Source organism: Heteronotia binoei, chromosome 4, assembly GCF_032191835.1.
Source record: "Heteronotia binoei isolate CCM8104 ecotype False Entrance Well chromosome 4, APGP_CSIRO_Hbin_v1, whole genome shotgun sequence".
In the NCBI taxonomy this organism is placed as follows: Eukaryota; Metazoa; Chordata; class Lepidosauria; order Squamata; family Gekkonidae; genus Heteronotia; species Heteronotia binoei.
Window position 1 is genome coordinate 17,860,625 of NC_083226.1, and position 16,942 is coordinate 17,877,566.

Sequence of the window (16,942 nt, forward strand, 5' to 3'; positions counted from 1 at the left end):
TCTGCACTTTCCTCCCAGCAAGCTGGGTACTCATTTTACCGACCTTGGAAGGATGGAAGGCTGAGTCAACCTCGAGCCAGCTATCTGAACCCAGCTTTCGCCGGGATCGAACTCAGGTCTTGAGCAAAGCTTGGACTGCAGTACTGCAGCTTTACTACTCTGCGCCACGGGGCTCATCGCTCTAAGATTACAAGCGCAGTTTACAGAATCAGAGGGATACATGGGAATGCAGAGTCTCGGACAGCCTTGTTGACTTACATAAAGATTTTATGTACAAGTTGTTGAGAATGCTTAGCCTATCTGATCACGGGGACATGCGCATATGCCACACGGTGGAAACATATCTGACTGACGAACGAGAAAGCAAGATTTATGGATATGATACCGCCAACTATGCAAAAACGACGGGTGATATACAACAATGTAATCAGTTCAGAGAAAATTGAGAATTATTTATTGCTCACTGGAAAAGCAGAGATTCTTTTTCTACATATGCTAACCATATGTTTAGTTTACTGTCACTGATGGCTGAATGTGCTTAGAAAGTTAGGATAGGTTTCATAATTTTGCAGTTTTAGTGATAATAATTTGTAGATGAACCAATCGCAAGCCATGAAATCCCAAAGCTGTATAAGAATAGGTTTTATCTGGCTGTGTCAGCTTTACCTTACATTCTATACATGCCCCAGAGACTTAAATGTTGGTTAAAAAAAATTGGCCAAAGAAAGATTACAGGAGATGGGCAATGTTTCCTCTAAACTGCAGAGTCTTGTGAGCAAAAATTCTACTTTGTGTGCTACTGGGATTAAAGTTGTGAGCTGCTGCATGAATTATTGTGCTCTGGGGTCACCCTTCCTGAGCTAAGACAAAAATGTGTGAGCTGGCTCACGCTAACTCAGCTTAGAGGGAACACTGGAGATGGGTCATCACTGTCCCAGACACAGAGCAACCCAGCTCTCAGTTATGCAAACGGCTCTGGCCCACTAGAAAAAAAGGTTCAGCATCTTACACCTTCTTGAAGCGCCACACCGAAAGGGAACAGAGATTGGAGCAGCCCAAAGGCTAGGTCAAGGGCGTCAAACGTGGCCTGGGGGCCGAATCAGGCCCCGGAAGGGCTCCTATCAGGCCCCTGAGCAACTGGCTGTCATTTGCTTCCTTCTCCCTCTCGCTCGCTTCCTTCTGCTTAACAGCTTGCTTTGCCGGGCTCGCTCAACTGCACGGGAGCTGCAGAGCAAAACCCCTATTGGCTGAGACTCCTTCCTTAGAGAAGAAGTGGAGGGGGAGGGGAGAATAGCTAGCTTTGCCAGGCTCTCTCAATCACACAGCAGAACTACTGAGCCAAGCCTCTCTCCCTTCTATTGACTGAGGCTCCTCCCCCTCCTGGTCTCCTGGGGAAGGAAGGAAAGAGGCAGAGCTTCCTTTGCCCAGTTCCCTGGATCCCACGGGAGGAATATAAAGAAAGCAACTTTAAGACCAACAAATGCTAATGTTTTAAGCATGTTGTATTTTAAGGTTTTTTTTTTTTTTTTTAAATCTTTTATTTGTGTTTGTCCTTTATAAAGTTTATATCTCTGCTACCTAATCTTAAATGGGTACACACGTGGCCCGGCCCTACATGGCCCGGCCCTACAAGGTCTCATTTATGTCTGATACGCCCCTCATAAGAGATGAGTTCGACATCCAGGGGCTAGGTAGTAATTCCTTTCTTTTGAAGCAGGAAGAGCAGAATGATCCCAGAGGGGGGTGGAGTGGACCTTCAAAGGGGAAATTCCTCAGGACATGAGGAAGAAACTCTTTTATGCCTCGGGCTCTTCTGTGCACAAGCCGTTAAGGATGAAGTCTTTGCCTAGGGACTCCCGTCTTGACCACGTGTAAAGGGACAATGAGAGATGTCCCAAATAATTAAACACGGCTTAGGCTCCGCGGCGCAGAGTGGTAAAGCTGCATACTGCGGCCTGAACTCTCTGCTCACGACCTGAGTTCGATCCCGGCGGAAGCTGGATTCAGGTAGCCGGCTCGAGGTTGACTCAGCCTTCCATCCTTCCGAGGTCGGTCAAATGAGTCCCCAGCTTGCTGGGGGGGAAGTGTAATGACCGGGGAAGGCAATGGCAAACCACCCCGTAAAAAGTCTGCCGTGAAAACGTTGTGATGCGACGTCACCCCAGAGTCGGAAACGACTGGTGCTTGCACAGGGGACCTTTCCTTTTTTCTAGGATAAGCGGAGCGTGTAGAGGATTGCATGTTTTTCACCATTTCTTTGCATTTTAAAAAAAAATTATTTTATTTAATAGGCTTATATTCCGCCTTTCCCCGTAAACGGGCTCAAGGCAGAGCACAACACGTATCCTCGCTCAGCCTGACTGAACGGACCAGGGGTACTCTTTTTGGTTTTTTGCTTTACATTTTCTTATATTTTGAGCGCTTGAAGCCTGACCTCTCGAAACACACCATGCCTATCCGAGGAGAGAGAAGAGGGCAGTGGGCGAGCGCGCCACCCCTTGAGCGCAATAATGTGGAAGTGTGAAGGTGAGGCAGATTATCCCCACCCTAGAAATTACAAGCAAAGCAGGAGTCTTGGCGACTAGATGGATCCTTTGAACAGCAATGCAGATATGTAGTGAAAATCCATCTAGCAGGAGATAAGCTTTCAGAAAGATGTTTAGTACCCCCCAGGACTAAGGGAAAGGCAAGGTAACGTGAAGAAGAAGAAGAGAAGAATTGCAGATTTATACCCCGCCCTTCTCCCTGAATCAGAGACTCAGAGCGGCTTACAATCTCCTGTGTCTTCTCCCCCCACAACAGACACACTGTGAGGTGGGTGGGGCTGAGAGAGCTCTCACAGCAGCTGCCCTTTCAAGGACAACCTCTGCCAACTCCTACGATAGCTATGGCTGACCCAAGGCCATTCCAGCAGGTGCAAGTGGAGGAGTGGGGAATCAAACCCGGTTCTCCCAGATAAGAGTCCATACACTTCACCACTACACCAAACTGGAAGCGCAGTGCAGTCCTAAGGATACTTTCCTGGGAGCAAGTTCCATCGGACAGACTTTAGTAGTGTAATGTACTGGGTTCGGAGTCGCTTAGAATACAATATGCTTTATTGGCGAGTACATCACAAGACAACATGGCGGATCCGGGTCCCCTATTATATACAGTACATTCCCTGGAACGACCCTCTTTCTGGTCAGGTCCAATCCTGACCAGTTAAACTTCCCACCACAGATCGTCACAGGCGGATTGCATTTGCCCTTTACAGTCAGGTGTCCCGCGGGTCACCTCAACGCACGTGGTCGGCTGTGTTATCAACTCAGGGGCCGAAATGCAAGACACGACAAGTCGAATTCTGAGTAGACCTGCTTAGGATTGCACTGGCAGAAACACAGGTTGGCTGCAGAGTTTTCCCAACCTTCCGGGACCTGAAAAGACAGGGCTTGCAAGCCCATTTTTTTTTTCACAAGCAACAATACTGCTTTCACGTCCCTAGCTGTCCTAAGTGACAATCAAAGCCTTTGACAAGAGGCGAGATCTGTCTTGACCAAAATGAATGCACTCCTGGAGTGTTCACTTGAATGCCAGAAATTGTTCACTTCGTCAGTTTATTTGGTATATAACCAGCATCATCTCTATATTAAAACCACAGTAACATTGTGGGTACTAGGGCCTTTTCTTTTGTAGCAGGAACTCCTTTGCATATTAGGCTACTTCCCCCTGATATAGCCAGTCCTCCAAGAGTAGGCCCTGTAAGAAGAGCCCTGTAAGCTCTTGGAGGATTGGCTACATCAGGGGTGTGTGGCCCAGGGATGGAATTCTAGCAGGAGTTCCTTTGCATATTAGGCCACGCCCCCCTGATGTAGCCAGTCCTCCTGGAGCTGACAGTAGGCCCTGTACGAAGAGCCCTGTCAGCTCTTGGAGAATTGGCTACATCAGGGGTGTGTGGCCCAGGGATGGAATTCTAGCAGGAGTTCCTTTGCATATTAGGCCACGCCCCCCTGATGTAGCCCGTCCTCCTGGAGCTTACAGCAGGCCCTGTACAAAGAGCCCTGTAAGCTCTTTGAGGATTGGCTACATCAGGGGTGTGTGGCCCAGGGATGGAATTCTAACAGGAGTTCCTTTGCATATTAGGCCACGCCCCCTGATGTAGCCAAACCTCCTGGAGCTTCCAGTAGGCCCTGTACGAAGAGCCCTGTAAGCTCTTGGACGATTGGCTACATCAGGAGGGTGTTCCCGCTACAAAAAAAGCCCTGCTGGGTACCATCATAGTACAAAAGCTTAAAAGTTCAATCGACTTATCTGCAAGGTTTACAATAAGAACATCAAGACCACAATTATACAAATACTCATATAGAACCAAGACCTCACAAAATCACTTTACTTCTATATTTACAACTGGGGTTTATCTTTGTGAATGTTATGAGCTATGGCTAAACATTTAGCACTGTTCAATATGAACTGGGGATTAGGGTTAAACAATAATTTCTGTCTTACTTCCGCATCTGAAAACCCATGAAACCTCTTTAATATAGGATGGCTGCCAGAAATTGACTTCTTGCTTTTTTTTGGAATGCAGAGCTCTGTGCTTTTTGGGAGCACAAAGCCCCCATTTTCTATCTGCTTCCAAGCTAACCTTGCTCCATTCACAGGAAGGCTATTTTTAAAAACAGGAACATATGAAGCTGCCTTCTACTGAATCAGACCCTGGGTCCATCAAAGTCAGTATTGTCTATTCAGACTGGCAGCGGCTCTCTAGAGTCTCAAGCTGAGGTTTTTCACACCAACTTGCCTGGACGTCTTTTAGTTGGAGATGCCAAGGACTGAACCTGGAATCTTCTGCTTACCAAGTGGGTGCTCTACCACTGAGCCACCGTCCCGCCCCTAATAATACTTGAGCATATATGAACATATGAAGCTGACATACTGAATCAAACCTTCGATCCATCAAAGTCAGCCTTGTGTACTCAGACTGGTAGCAGCTCTCCAGGGTCTCAAGCTGAGGTTTTTCACACCTACTTGCCTGGACCCTTTTTAGTTGGAGATGCCGGGAATTGAACCCTGGGACCTTCTGCTTACCAAGCAGATGCTCTACCACTGAGCCACCATCCCTCCCCTTCTCTCCTGATGAAAAGCCTGAGTACAAAGAAATGTGTTGACTTGGGAATTGCCAGGGAAATTTTGGGTCTTTTATTCTCTTTTTTATCTATACACTCTTTCTTACCACAGTTTCTCATAACAAAATGATTCTCTCAGCAACTAATACATGAGACGCAGACTCACTGTTTCATAAACAATTGATAACATTTATGTTTCTATATACCCGAGCTACTGCAGAAGAAAAGCAAAACGATTCCCAGTTTTAGATAATAAGACTTACAAGCGATACTTTATTAATTATAGACTCTTATAATTTTATGCCTGCTAAAATCTAAGACTAATATGCATTTGCAGAGACTAAGTCCCAAAAGCTTTCAGAAAATCTAAGTGCTCTCAACATATATCTATTAGAGATCTCTAAAAGAGAACTGGCTCTCCTCTCCAGAAAACATTTAGCTCTCTAAAATGGAAGCAAGAAATAGAGGAAAACTCAGCCCTTTTATAGTATCTAGTGTGTGAACCTGGGACCTTCTGATTACCAAGCAGACGCTCCGTCACTGAGCCACCATCCCTCCCCTTTTCCCGGGCCGGTTACAGGTCACATTGCATGGGCTGAATTCAGCGGCTGTAGTGCTCTAGTGTTCTTCACCCCCCCCCCCCCAAGGTCACTATCCCACAGCCGGGCCTTTAGCCACGACGCTCGGAGCTGCAACATTATATCTGCCATTATTCATCCTGAACGACACCAGGTGATAGGCTTACCTGTTCCACCATGCAATGAACTATCAAAGGAACCGAAACAAGTTCTTCGGGGACTGGGCTCAGCAAATCGTTGTAATATCTCATGTCCACATCTGCAATCAGAGAGAAGCAATTCTAGCTACAAAGCGTTTTGCACTGTGTCCGCTGAATGCATATAGACTGGAGCTTCCGTAGCCAACACATATTCATGACTGTGATGGCTACGGGCGGAGCCTAAAAGCTGAAGAAGGTGTCTTCACCGAAACCGGTCCTGAGCTTCTCGATTTGGCTGCAAAGTTCAAAGTATCTTATTGTTGTAGCCATAGGCCATAACAACCCAGCAACGCCCCCCCCCCTAAGTACACAGTTTACTTCTAGTCATAAAAATTAAAACATTTTTTTAAAAAAAAACACATAGTAAAATACAGAACTATGAACAAGATTCAAAACCTAAGTAATAAAACGACGTGACAGAATGAGACTATAACTTGGCCAAAATTCTTGCACGGGTGGCTGTGGCTATCTTCTTCCTTATTTTTGTTGCTAAAAAAGATGAAAGTAGCCACCTTAAGGGTAACGTCTGGAATGGCATCAGCCAATAAAAATTTAATACATTCCTCTTCTGATTTAAACTTTGTGAGAAATTGATTCAGCAGTTTATTTCGAATTGGCCCATAAAATGGACAGGATAGAATACAATGAGCAATATCTTCTATCTCAGGGGTGGCCAACAGTATGCTGGCTGGGGCTGATGGGAGTTGTAGGCAAAAAACATCTGGAGATCTTCCATTGGCCACCCCTGTTATCTGATTGGTACCACAGGAACAGAGATGCTGGTCTACAGGTATTTTTTAAAATCTACCCTGAAGGTACAAGGATGGCATAGTTTGGAAATGGGCTTGGGTAAATGCTTTTCTTAGAGGGGCGTTTTGAGAGGTCAGCAAGATAGCGGGAAAAGAATTTATATTTCTTGAACTGGGGATACCAGACAGAGAATTTAGATTGATGGATCAGATTGATGTTACGAAGGGCGTCCTTTTCAAAAATCCAGTCCCGCAGTTTACTTCGGTCCCAGCCTATTACCGACTTTAAAGAGGGTAAAGAGTACATTTGTAAAATGGAAGAAAGTAATTTGGACCACACATTCCTATTGCTGAAGTACTGAAAACTGTGTTTTACCAGGTGGTGGTCTGGAATACCTTTCCTTTGCAGTGCTCTTCCTTTCCTTTGTGGATTCTTCAAGTTCAAGTTTATGATCCACTCCAGGACAATTTTAGAATAGGACTTGGACTGTGCAACTGATATTCTTTATGGATATTATTGGTTTAATTACATGGACAGTGCTTAATAGTCAGCCACATTTATTTTCCTTATAATATACTAGAGGTTGGACACAGAGAAGAAGAAGAAGAATTGCAGATTTATACCCTGCCCTTCTCTCTGAATCAGAGACTCAGAGCAGTTTACAATCTCCCATATCTTCTCCCTCCACAACAGACACCCTGTGAGATGGGTGGGGTTGAGAGGGCTCTCACAGTAGCTGCCCTTTCAAGGACAACCTCTGCCAGAGCTGTGGCTGACCCAAGGCCATTCCAGCAGCTGCAAGTGGAGGAGTGGGGGAATCAAACCCGGTTCTCCCAGATAAGAGTCCATACACTTAACCACTACACCAAACTGGCTCTCTCACATTGACACAATTGTTGTCATAATTGTTCTTTTCTGATACATTACCAGTGTGCCACACAGTTTCCCAGGGTTTACTCACTATTTCAAACCATGGTTCTTACTTGGTTTTTCTTGAACACTAAGATTTGACAAACTTTCTAATATTTTCCCCCACCCAAAATGGGAAAATAACCAAAACATATAAAGCAGACAGATAAAAATCTTCATCATACCACTGTAAGTAATTTAAAAAGTATGATGGGAGCAATGTTCCCTCTAAGCTGCAGAGTCTTGAGAGCAAAAATTCTACTTTGTGAGCTACTGGTATTAAAGCTGTGAGCTACTGGCATTAAAGTTGTAAGCTACTGCATAAATTATTGTGCTCTGGGGTCATCCTTCCTGAGCTGAGACAAAAGTGTGTGATCTGGAGGCTAAAGATCTGAGCTAGTTCACGCTAACTCAGCTTAGAGGGAACACTGGATAAGAGTAAGGTTTTATGATGATGTTATGTCTCGAACATAAGCTGTTGTACCGCATGGCGATCGCTACTAAAGGCGACCTACGGGTCCCCGGATGTGGCTCGCCAGACGCCCCGCCCATTAAGATCTATGGCGGGAAGTTTGACTGGCCAGGATTGGTCTGGTCAGACGAGGGGGCAGTTTCGGGTAATGTATATAAGCGGGACCCGGCCCGCATGTTCTCTCTCTTGTAATGTGCTACTGAATGAACTATGTTATCTTCAAACCGTCTTGGTTCAGAGTACATTACAGATGACAATTATAAATCAAGAAGCATTTTAAAGTAGATGCTGAGCAGATATAATTTAGTACACCCTCTGGTGATGTCAGGGGTGGGGTAGCATATGCAAATACATTACGCAACTAAGTTGTGCTAGTGAGCTCCGGCTTCTCTTTTTCTACAAAATGACCCCTGAGTAGGAGTCCTTTTATCTGTGGAACTCCATTCTAGATAGGAAAGAGTACAGATAGGATAGTAGCCTAATCTAACTAGGCAGGATGGAGATAGATGAAGGATGCATGTCCTGCATCCATGATGCAGAGATGGAGAGAGCTCTGGCAATGTGTGTGAGAGAGGCGTCGAGCCGGGAAAAGGAAATAATCTCTGAGGGTAGCAATCTAGACTTCAAAGGGATAGTGTCACACAACAGAAGGAAAGGATGCTCTGTGTCCTGAGCTCTCTATCTTTCAAACTCCTTTGTCCTGACTTTTCTAATCTTCAGAGCCAGTTTGGTGTATTAGTTAAGTGCACGGACTCTTATCCGGGAGAACTGGGTTTGATCCCGCACTCCTCCACTTGCAGTTGCTGGAATGGCCTTGGGTCAGCCATAGCTCTCACAGGAGTTGTCCTTGAAAGGGCAGCTGCTGTAAAAAAGCTCTCTCAGCCCCACCTACCTCACAGGGTGCCTGTTGTGTGTGTGTGTGTGTGGGGGAAAGGTAGAGGAGATTGTGACCATTCAGAGACTCTGAGATTCAGAGTATAGGGTGGGATTTAAATCCAATAATCTAATGTAATCCAATAGATCCAATATAATTTTCTTCCTCTAAGACCCTCTCTTCCAACCGGTGTTCCCTTTAAGCTGCGTTAGTATGAGCTAGCACAGTTTTTTGGCCTTCTGCTCACACATTTTTGTCTGAGCTCAGGAAAAATGGCCCCAGAGCAAACTAATTGATGCAGCAGCTCACAACTTTAATGCCAGTGGCTCACAAAGTAAAATTTTTGCTTGCAAACCAACCCAGCTTAGAGAGAGCATTGCTTTCCGACGTGTGTGCCTTCGCCGAACCCTATCAAACAATTCTTTCTCTTTCTGCTGGCAATTTTCAGGAAGGGACTCAAAAGAAAATTCACACTGTACCTGTGGTTAACACCCGTGCAGCGACATGCTCTTCTGCGGCCTGTTTTTTCCTTGAAGGTGTAGTTGGAGCTGCAGGATGTCCCTAGCAAAACGCAGATACAAAACAGGATGTATTTTTTTGCACATAACAGCCAACATTGGGTTGCAAAGCTTTGAAGGCTATGATAAGAATAAAAGGATAAAGTCCGAAAGGATTAAGAGACAGAATGGAGTAGCATATGTTCAAAATGTTCATGCTTACAAGGACCTAACATCAGAAGCACCAGAAGTGTCAAGAATGTTAGGGATGTAAATGTATTTGTATGTAGTCCAAACCAAAATCAAAAGTCCACAAGTAACTGGCACTTAACAATGCAAGATCTGCTCAGCAATTTTATAGATAGACAAACATTATCAGTTACAATTTATTAGGTAATACTGATGGCTTTTCTCACCAATTTTTAAGGGTTTATTTTGTTGGCCAAAATACCATTGTTTATGCATAAACGAACCACTGCGGTATTTCTCTCTCATCCTACCTTTCTCCGTTTGTTATTTGTTCCTTGTCTATGTTTGTTTTCTACGCTTGTTTATATCAAATAAAGAAGAAGATGAAGATATTGGATTTATATCCCGCCCTCCACTCCAAAGAGTCTCAGAGCGGCTCACAATCTCTTTTACCTTCCTCCCCCACAACAGACACCCTGTGAGGTGGGTGGGGCTGAGAGGGCTCTCACAGCAGCTGCCCTTTCAAGGACAGAGTCTCAGAACGGCCTACAATCTCCTTTACCTTCCTCCCCCACAACAGACACCCTGTGAGGTGGGTGGGGCTGAGAGGGCTCTCACAGCAGCTGCCCTTTCAAGGACAGAGACTCAGAACGGCCTACAATCTCCTTTCCCTTCCTCCCCCACAACAGATACCCTGTGAGGTGGGTGGGGCTGGAGAGGGCTCTCACAGCAGCTGCCCTTTCAAGGACAGAGTCTCAGAACGGCCTACAATCTCCTTTATCTCCCTCCCAGACAACAGACACTCTGTGAGGTGGGTGGGGCTGGAGAGGGCTCTCACAGCGGCTGCCCTTTCAAGGACAGAGTCTCAGAACGGCCTACAATCTCCTTTACCTTCCTCCCCCACAACAAACACCCTGTGAGGTGGGTGGGGCTGGAGAGGGCTCTCACAGCAGCTGCCCTTTCAAGGACAGAGTCTCAGAACGGCCTACAATCTCCTTTCCCTTCCTCCCCCACAACAGACACCCTGTGAGGTGGGTGGGGCTGAGAGGGCTCTCACAGCAGCTGCCCTTTCAAGGACAGAGACTCAGAACGGCCTACAATCTCCTTTCCCTTCCTCCCCCACAACAGACACCCCGTGAGGTGGGTGGGGCTGGAGAGGGCTCTCCCAGCAGCTGCCCTTTCAAGGACAGAGACTCAGAACGGCCTACAATCTCCTTTCCCTTCCTCCCCACAACAGACACCCCGTGAGGTGGGTGGGGCTGGAGAGGGCTCTCCCAGCAGCTGCCCTTTCAAGGACAGAGACTCAGAACGGCCTACAATCTCCTTTCCCTTCCTCCCCCACAACAGATACCCTGTGAGGTGGGTGGGGCTGGAGAGGGCTCTCACAGCAGCTGCCCTTTCAAGGACAGAGCCTCAGAACGGCCTACAATCTCCTTTCCCTTCCTCCCCCACAACAGATACCCTGTGAGGTGGGTGGGGCTGGAGAGGGCTCTCACAGCAGCTGCCCTTTCAAGGACAGAGTCTCAGAACAGCCTACAATCTCCTTTACCTTCCTCCCCCACAACAGACACCCTCTGAGGTGGGTGGGGCTGAGAGGGCTCTCACAGCAGCTGCCCTTTCAAGGACAGAGCCTCAGAACGGCCTACAATCTCCTTTACCTTCCTCCCCCACAACAGACACCCTGTGAGGTGGGTGGGGCTGAGAGGGCTCTCACAGCAGCTGCCCTTTCAAGGACAGAGTCTCAGAACGGCCTACAATCTCCTTTACCTTCCTCCCCCACAACAGATACCCTGTGAGGTGGGTGGGGCTGAGAGGGCTCTCACAGCAGCTGCCCTTTCAAGGACAGAGTCTCAGAACGGCCTACAATCTCCTTTACCTTCCTCCTCCACAACAGACACCCTGTGAGGTGGGTGGGGCTGAGAGGGCTCTCACAGCAGCTGCCCTTTCAAGGACAGAGTCTCAGAACGGCCTACAATCTCCTTTACCTTCCTCCCCCACAACAGATACCCTGTGAGGTGGGTGGGGCTGAGAGGGCTCTCACAGCAGCTGCCCTTTCAAGGACAGAGTCTCAGAACGGCCTACAATCTCCTTTACCTTCCTCCCCCACAACAGACACCCTGTGAGGTGGGTGGGGCTGAGAGGGCTCTCACAGCAGCTGCCCTTTCAAGGACAACCTCTGCCAGAGCTACGGCTGAGCCAAGGCCATTCCAGCAGGTGCAAGTGTGGGAGTGGGGAATCAAACCCGGTTCTCGCAGATAAGAGTCCGCGCACTTAACCACTACACCAAACTGGCTCTCAAATAAAATACATTCTACCTAGTGAAACAAAGATGCCGATAAAAAAGAACAACGCCAGCGCAGCCATCTGATCTTTAGCCCACCTACCTACTGAAGTGGCTTCCCAAAGTTTTAATGTACCTTTTATCGATGCTTATTCAGCAGGCTTAATGAGGATAAATAAACACACGGGAAACCCTGTTGGATCAGACCGGTGGTCCTTCTATTCCAGCATCCTACTTAACACAGGGGCCAACCAATTGTCTGGGGGGGGGGAAGGGGCAACAACAGGGCAGAGATGCAACGGCCTCCCCCGCCACCGATATTCATCCCTGCACAGTCCCACCGGAAAACATCTCCTGCCGCCTCGCGCGAGTGTCGTATCTCACCTCCGCGAACGCAGACTTGCTTTTCTTTTCGACGACCGGAACGTTGATAAACCTGGTGGATTTCAAGTAGTGCTGATGTTGCCTCCTCCAGTCCAGGCAGTCGTACATCAAGCAGGCGACGGTTTCGAAGATCTCCGCCCCGAATTCGAGCTGCGCAAGAAAGAAGAGAAAGACAAAGACCGGATTTAAATTCAGAGGGGCAGACCTGGGCTGCATCCAAAGGACGCCGGCTAGGGCACTACCGTGGCACTAAAGTGATCATCTGCCACCAGATTGGCTTATCCACAAAGGAAAATCGACTTGCAAGGGATTGCTTTAGTGCAGGGGTGGCCGATGGTAGCTCTCCAGATTTTTTTTGGCCTACAACTCCCATCAGCCCCAGCCAGCATGGCCAATGGCTGGGGCTGATGGGAGTTGTAGGCAAAAAAACATCTGGAGAGCTACCGTCGGCCACCCCTGTTTTAGTGCACTGGCAGCACATCCTCCAGTGATGCAGGGCTGCGACCAGCGACCTTTGAAGCCAGGAGTTTTGTATCTACGCAAGGCGTGTGCCAAGAGCAATGCAGACAGGGCTGTAGTCAGGATTTTAAAAGTCAGGGGGTGCTTTTTAAAAAGACGGAGGGCACACTTTCCCATCCGCCGCAGGGCTTCTCAGAAGCTTTCTGGAATAGGGGCAAAAGCTGGAGGTTCTGAAAGTGGCCAAATTGAGGCAGCCAACCCTAAAACTGTGGAGTCAAGAAGGGATTGCACCTTGCTTGCAAACGGGGGGGGGGGGGTTGTCCTTCTACCTCCCTCTCCCCTACTGCAGAACTTTGCAGCCAGCAGCTCCATCTGTCCCCCCTCCCTGGCCCATTGCACGCTGCTTCCTCTGCCTCGCTCCTCTCCACCTGCTGCTCTTGCTGCTGCAGCGCACTGTGCCTCTCCTAGCTCCGGCTGCTGCTGATGACCCTTTGCCAGCTCAGCCATGGTAGTAGAAGAAGGAAGGAGGAAGGAGGAAGGAGGAGGAGGAGAAGGAGAAGAAGGAGAAGGAGAAGAAGGTGAAGGAGAAGGAGGAGAAGGAGAAGAAGAAGAAGGAGGAGAAGAAGGAGAAGGTGAAGGAGAAGGAGGAGAAGGAGAAGGAGGAGAAGGAGAAGAAGAAGGAGGAGAAGAAGGAGAAGAAGAAGAAGAAGAAGAAGAAGAAGAAGAAGAAGAAGAAGAAGAAGAAGGAGGAGGAGGAGGAGAAGGTGAAGGAGAAGGAGGAGAAGAAGGAGAAGAAGAAGAAGGAGAAGAAGGAGGAGGAGAAGAAGAAGAAGAAGGAGAAGAAGAAGGAAGAAGGAAGAAGGAAGGAGGAAGGAGGAAGGAGGAAGAAGGAAGGAGGAGAAGGAGTAGGAGGAGGAGAAGAAGGAGAAGGAGAAGAAGGAGAAGAAGAAGGAGAAGGTGAAGGAGGAGAAGGAGAAGAAGAAGAAGGAGAAGAAGAAGGAGAAGGAGAAGAAGAAGAAGGAGGAGAAGAAGGAGAAGGTGAAGGAGGAGAAGGAGAAGAAGAAGAAGGAGAAGAAGGAGGAGAAGGAGAAGAAGAAGGAGGAGAAGGTGAAGGAGAAGAAGAAGAAGAAGGAGAAGAAGAAGGAGGAGGAGAAGAAGGAGGAGGAGAAGAAGGAGGAGGAGAAGAAGGAGAAGGAGAAGAAGAAAGCAGGCTGCACCTCAGAGTGTCCTCTGGAAGTCAGAAAGCCGAACCTGGAAGTCGGAGGACAGCGCCCCCTCAGTGTCACCACCCGCCTGTGGCTGTATGTAGATGTTTTTGTCCTCTTTGGTCTGAATGCCATTCACACTAAGCTCCACCCATACGGAAGAGTTGCAAGAAAGGTTGCTGGACTTCGAGATCTGTCTTTGATTTCCGTTTGCCACTCCCAGGTTGAGTTCCGTGGGAAGGTCCTCAGAGACGAGAAGGGCAAGGTCAACCCCAACTGAAACCAATCCCTGTCCACTGAGGAGAATGTTGGATTCAGGGGGTTTGTTTCACAAAGGACGTAAGCAGGGATGGAATTCTATCAGGAGTTCCTTTGCATATTAGACCACACCCTCCTGATGTAGCCAATCCTCTAAGAGCTTACAAGGCTCTTTTTTATAAGCTCTCGGACGACTGGTTACATCAGGGGTGTGTGGCCTGATATGCAAAGCAGTTCCTGCTAGAATTCTACCCTTGGACATAAGAACATAAGAGAAGCCAGCACAGGGGCACCTTAAGCAGCCAGGAGAAGTGATGTCTAACTAGAGCTAAGAGTGGTTTCAATCAGCTGATACAGAGCACAGGAGTACAATAGGGCAAGAATTTGAAAACAGGAAAACCCTATCCTGGTTCATGATTGGTAAATGTTCTATTGACGAAGGGAGAGGGGGAGAGAGAGAGAGCACAACTGCATTTTGCTATGGAAAAGGAAAAGTCCCCTGTGCAAGCACCAGTCATTTCCAACTCTGGGGTGACGTTGCTTTCACAGCGTTTTCACGGCAGACTTTTTACAGGGAGGTTTGACATTGCCTTCCCCAGTCATCTATGCTTCCCCTCCCCCCCCCAGCAAGCTGGGTCCTCATTTGACCGACCTCGGAAGGATGGAAGGCTGAGTCAACCTGGAGCTTTACTGACCTTGGAGGCATGGAAGGCTGAGTCAACCTCGAGCCGGCTATCTGAAAACCCAGCTTCCGCTGGGGATCAGACTCAGGTCGTGAGCAGAGCTTAGGACTGCAGCTTTAACACTGTGCGCCACTTAAACACTAAGAAAAAGGCAGACTGTTTTACGGGGTGGTTTGCCATTGCCTTCCCCAGTCATCTACTCTTTCCCTCCAGCAAGCTGGGGACTCATTTTACTGACCTTAGAAGGATGGAAGGCTGAGTCAACCTGGAGCCGGCTACCTGAAAACCCAGCTTCCGCCGGGGATCAAACTCAGGTCATGAGCAGAGCTTTGGACTGCAGTACTGCAGCGTTAACACTCTGCGCCGCGGGGCTCTTATTATTTATTTATTTATTTTGCTGCGAGAAGCCCCCAAAAGTACTCCAAAGAGAGAAAGTGACTAACCATCATATCATAATTAGCCCAGTCAGCTGGAAAGGTTGACTCCTTGATGAGGTGATGGAGTCTAGCAATCTGAAAAAGGTTCGATCCCGGCTTTCCGCTGTCCAGAACGGGTTCTAAGTACTTCCAGAAATGTTTCAGGTCCTTCACCACCTGTTCCTTCTTCTTTTTTTCAGCTTCAAGCACTGGAAAAAAAAAATGCAATAGCATGAAAACTGTTTTCGAAAACTTGTAAGTCTCTGGCAAGCAACGAACTTTGGTTGAAAAAAAAAGAAAGAAACAGCCCAGTTCGTTCTATTGAAACAGCCAACTTCGTTATCGCGCACCCAAGACAATTCAAATTCATTGTATGGCCAAAAGACCAGCATAGATAAAATACTGCAAAAAACACAAGGTATCAGACATTCATGAGATTTTTTTTTTTGTCAGCTTATGGAAATATGCATGTAACACTGAAGGTGAGAAAAACATATGATCTTCCGCAAAGTGGAATGCAAGCTTTCATAAAGCACATAGTCAAGAAGAAGATGACCCCTGCTGACATTCTGAGAGCCAGTTTGGCGCAGTGGTTTAGTGCGTGGAGTCTTATCTGGGAGAACTGGGTTTGATTCCCCACTCCTCCACTTGCAGCTTCTGGAATGGCCTTGGGCCAGCCATAGCTCTTGTAGGAGTTGTCCTTGAAAGCGCAGCTGCTGTGAGAGCCCTCTCAGCCCCACCCACCTCCCAGGGTGTCTGTTGTGGGGGGAGGGGAAGGTAAAAGAGATTGTGAGCCGCTCTGAGACTCAGAGTATCGGGTGGGATATAAATCTGACTACTACTTCTTCTTCCCCATTTCTCCACCAGCCTCTCCTCTGACATGTGGATCCTCCCCACGGTCACACAGAAGGGATCCTCTCTCCTCCCACCCCATCCCCAGTGCTCTCATTCTCCCATACATATATTTCCCCTGCTCTTCTTTTGTCTGACTGGTGCCTTGACTGACCTCTGGGGGATCTTGCTGCTGCCCAGCTGCATCCAGGCCCGGCACGTGGGAGTAGGCAAACAAGGCAATTGCCTAGGGCACCACCACGAGGGATGGGTGCCCCCTCCCTGCACCTGCCATTCCGAGTTTTGGACTCACTTCCCGTCTGCAGCACCCGCCAAACTCGGCGAGCGCCGGAAGCGCCGAGTGGTTTTTTTGGCTTTAAGGGTTCGGGGGAGTTCTCCGACCCCTTAAAGCCAAGAAAGAACAGGGCTCGGCTTCCACTCTGCATTACTCACTGAAAGAAACTGACCAGTGTTTTTTCTTGGCTTTAAGGGGTTGGGGAAGTGAAGGGCTGGACACTGCACTCTGAACGTTACATTACCTAACGTTCTCACAATTGTTTTGCATTGTTGCTGCCCGAAGCATCTACATTTGTTTCAGGGAGATGAGTTCCGGTGCTGCTGCTGCAACGTTTTTCTCAAAACTAGTTTTGATCCGGTCATTTCTCTACAGGCGTTTCAAACTCGTATTGTAGAAGTTTTCATGGGTTTTAAAAGACTCCTCCAAAAGCCACAAGTTGCAGTAATTTGCATGAGAACTGACAGCACTTGAAATTTTTACATATCATTGCTTGCCTCATCTTGTAATTTAAATTTGTATTGTTTTTGCAGTGTTGACACGATTTCCAAGCAAT

General features: G+C 47.8%; 2 protein-coding genes across 2 annotated transcripts in view; one reads left to right on the forward strand and one right to left on the reverse strand.

Moving 5' to 3' along the window:
* Positions 1-16,942, forward strand: part of WDR3 (WD repeat domain 3) — a 418,951-nt gene that overhangs the window by 186,899 nt on the left and 215,110 nt on the right. The gene's annotated exons all lie outside the window — the stretch shown is intronic.
* The window catches only part of SPAG17 (sperm associated antigen 17), a 154,037-nt gene that overhangs the window by 111,516 nt on the left and 25,579 nt on the right, over positions 1-16,942 (reverse strand). Inside the window, exons 7-10 of the mRNA XM_060236319.1 lie at positions 15,288-15,469; positions 12,240-12,389; positions 9,368-9,449; positions 5,851-5,942 (exon numbers count right to left, since the gene is read on the reverse strand). Coding sequence (XP_060092302.1) covers positions 5,851-5,942; positions 9,368-9,449; positions 12,240-12,389; positions 15,288-15,469 — 506 coding nt within the window. The remainder of the gene's footprint in view (positions 1-5,850; positions 5,943-9,367; positions 9,450-12,239; positions 12,390-15,287; positions 15,470-16,942) is intronic.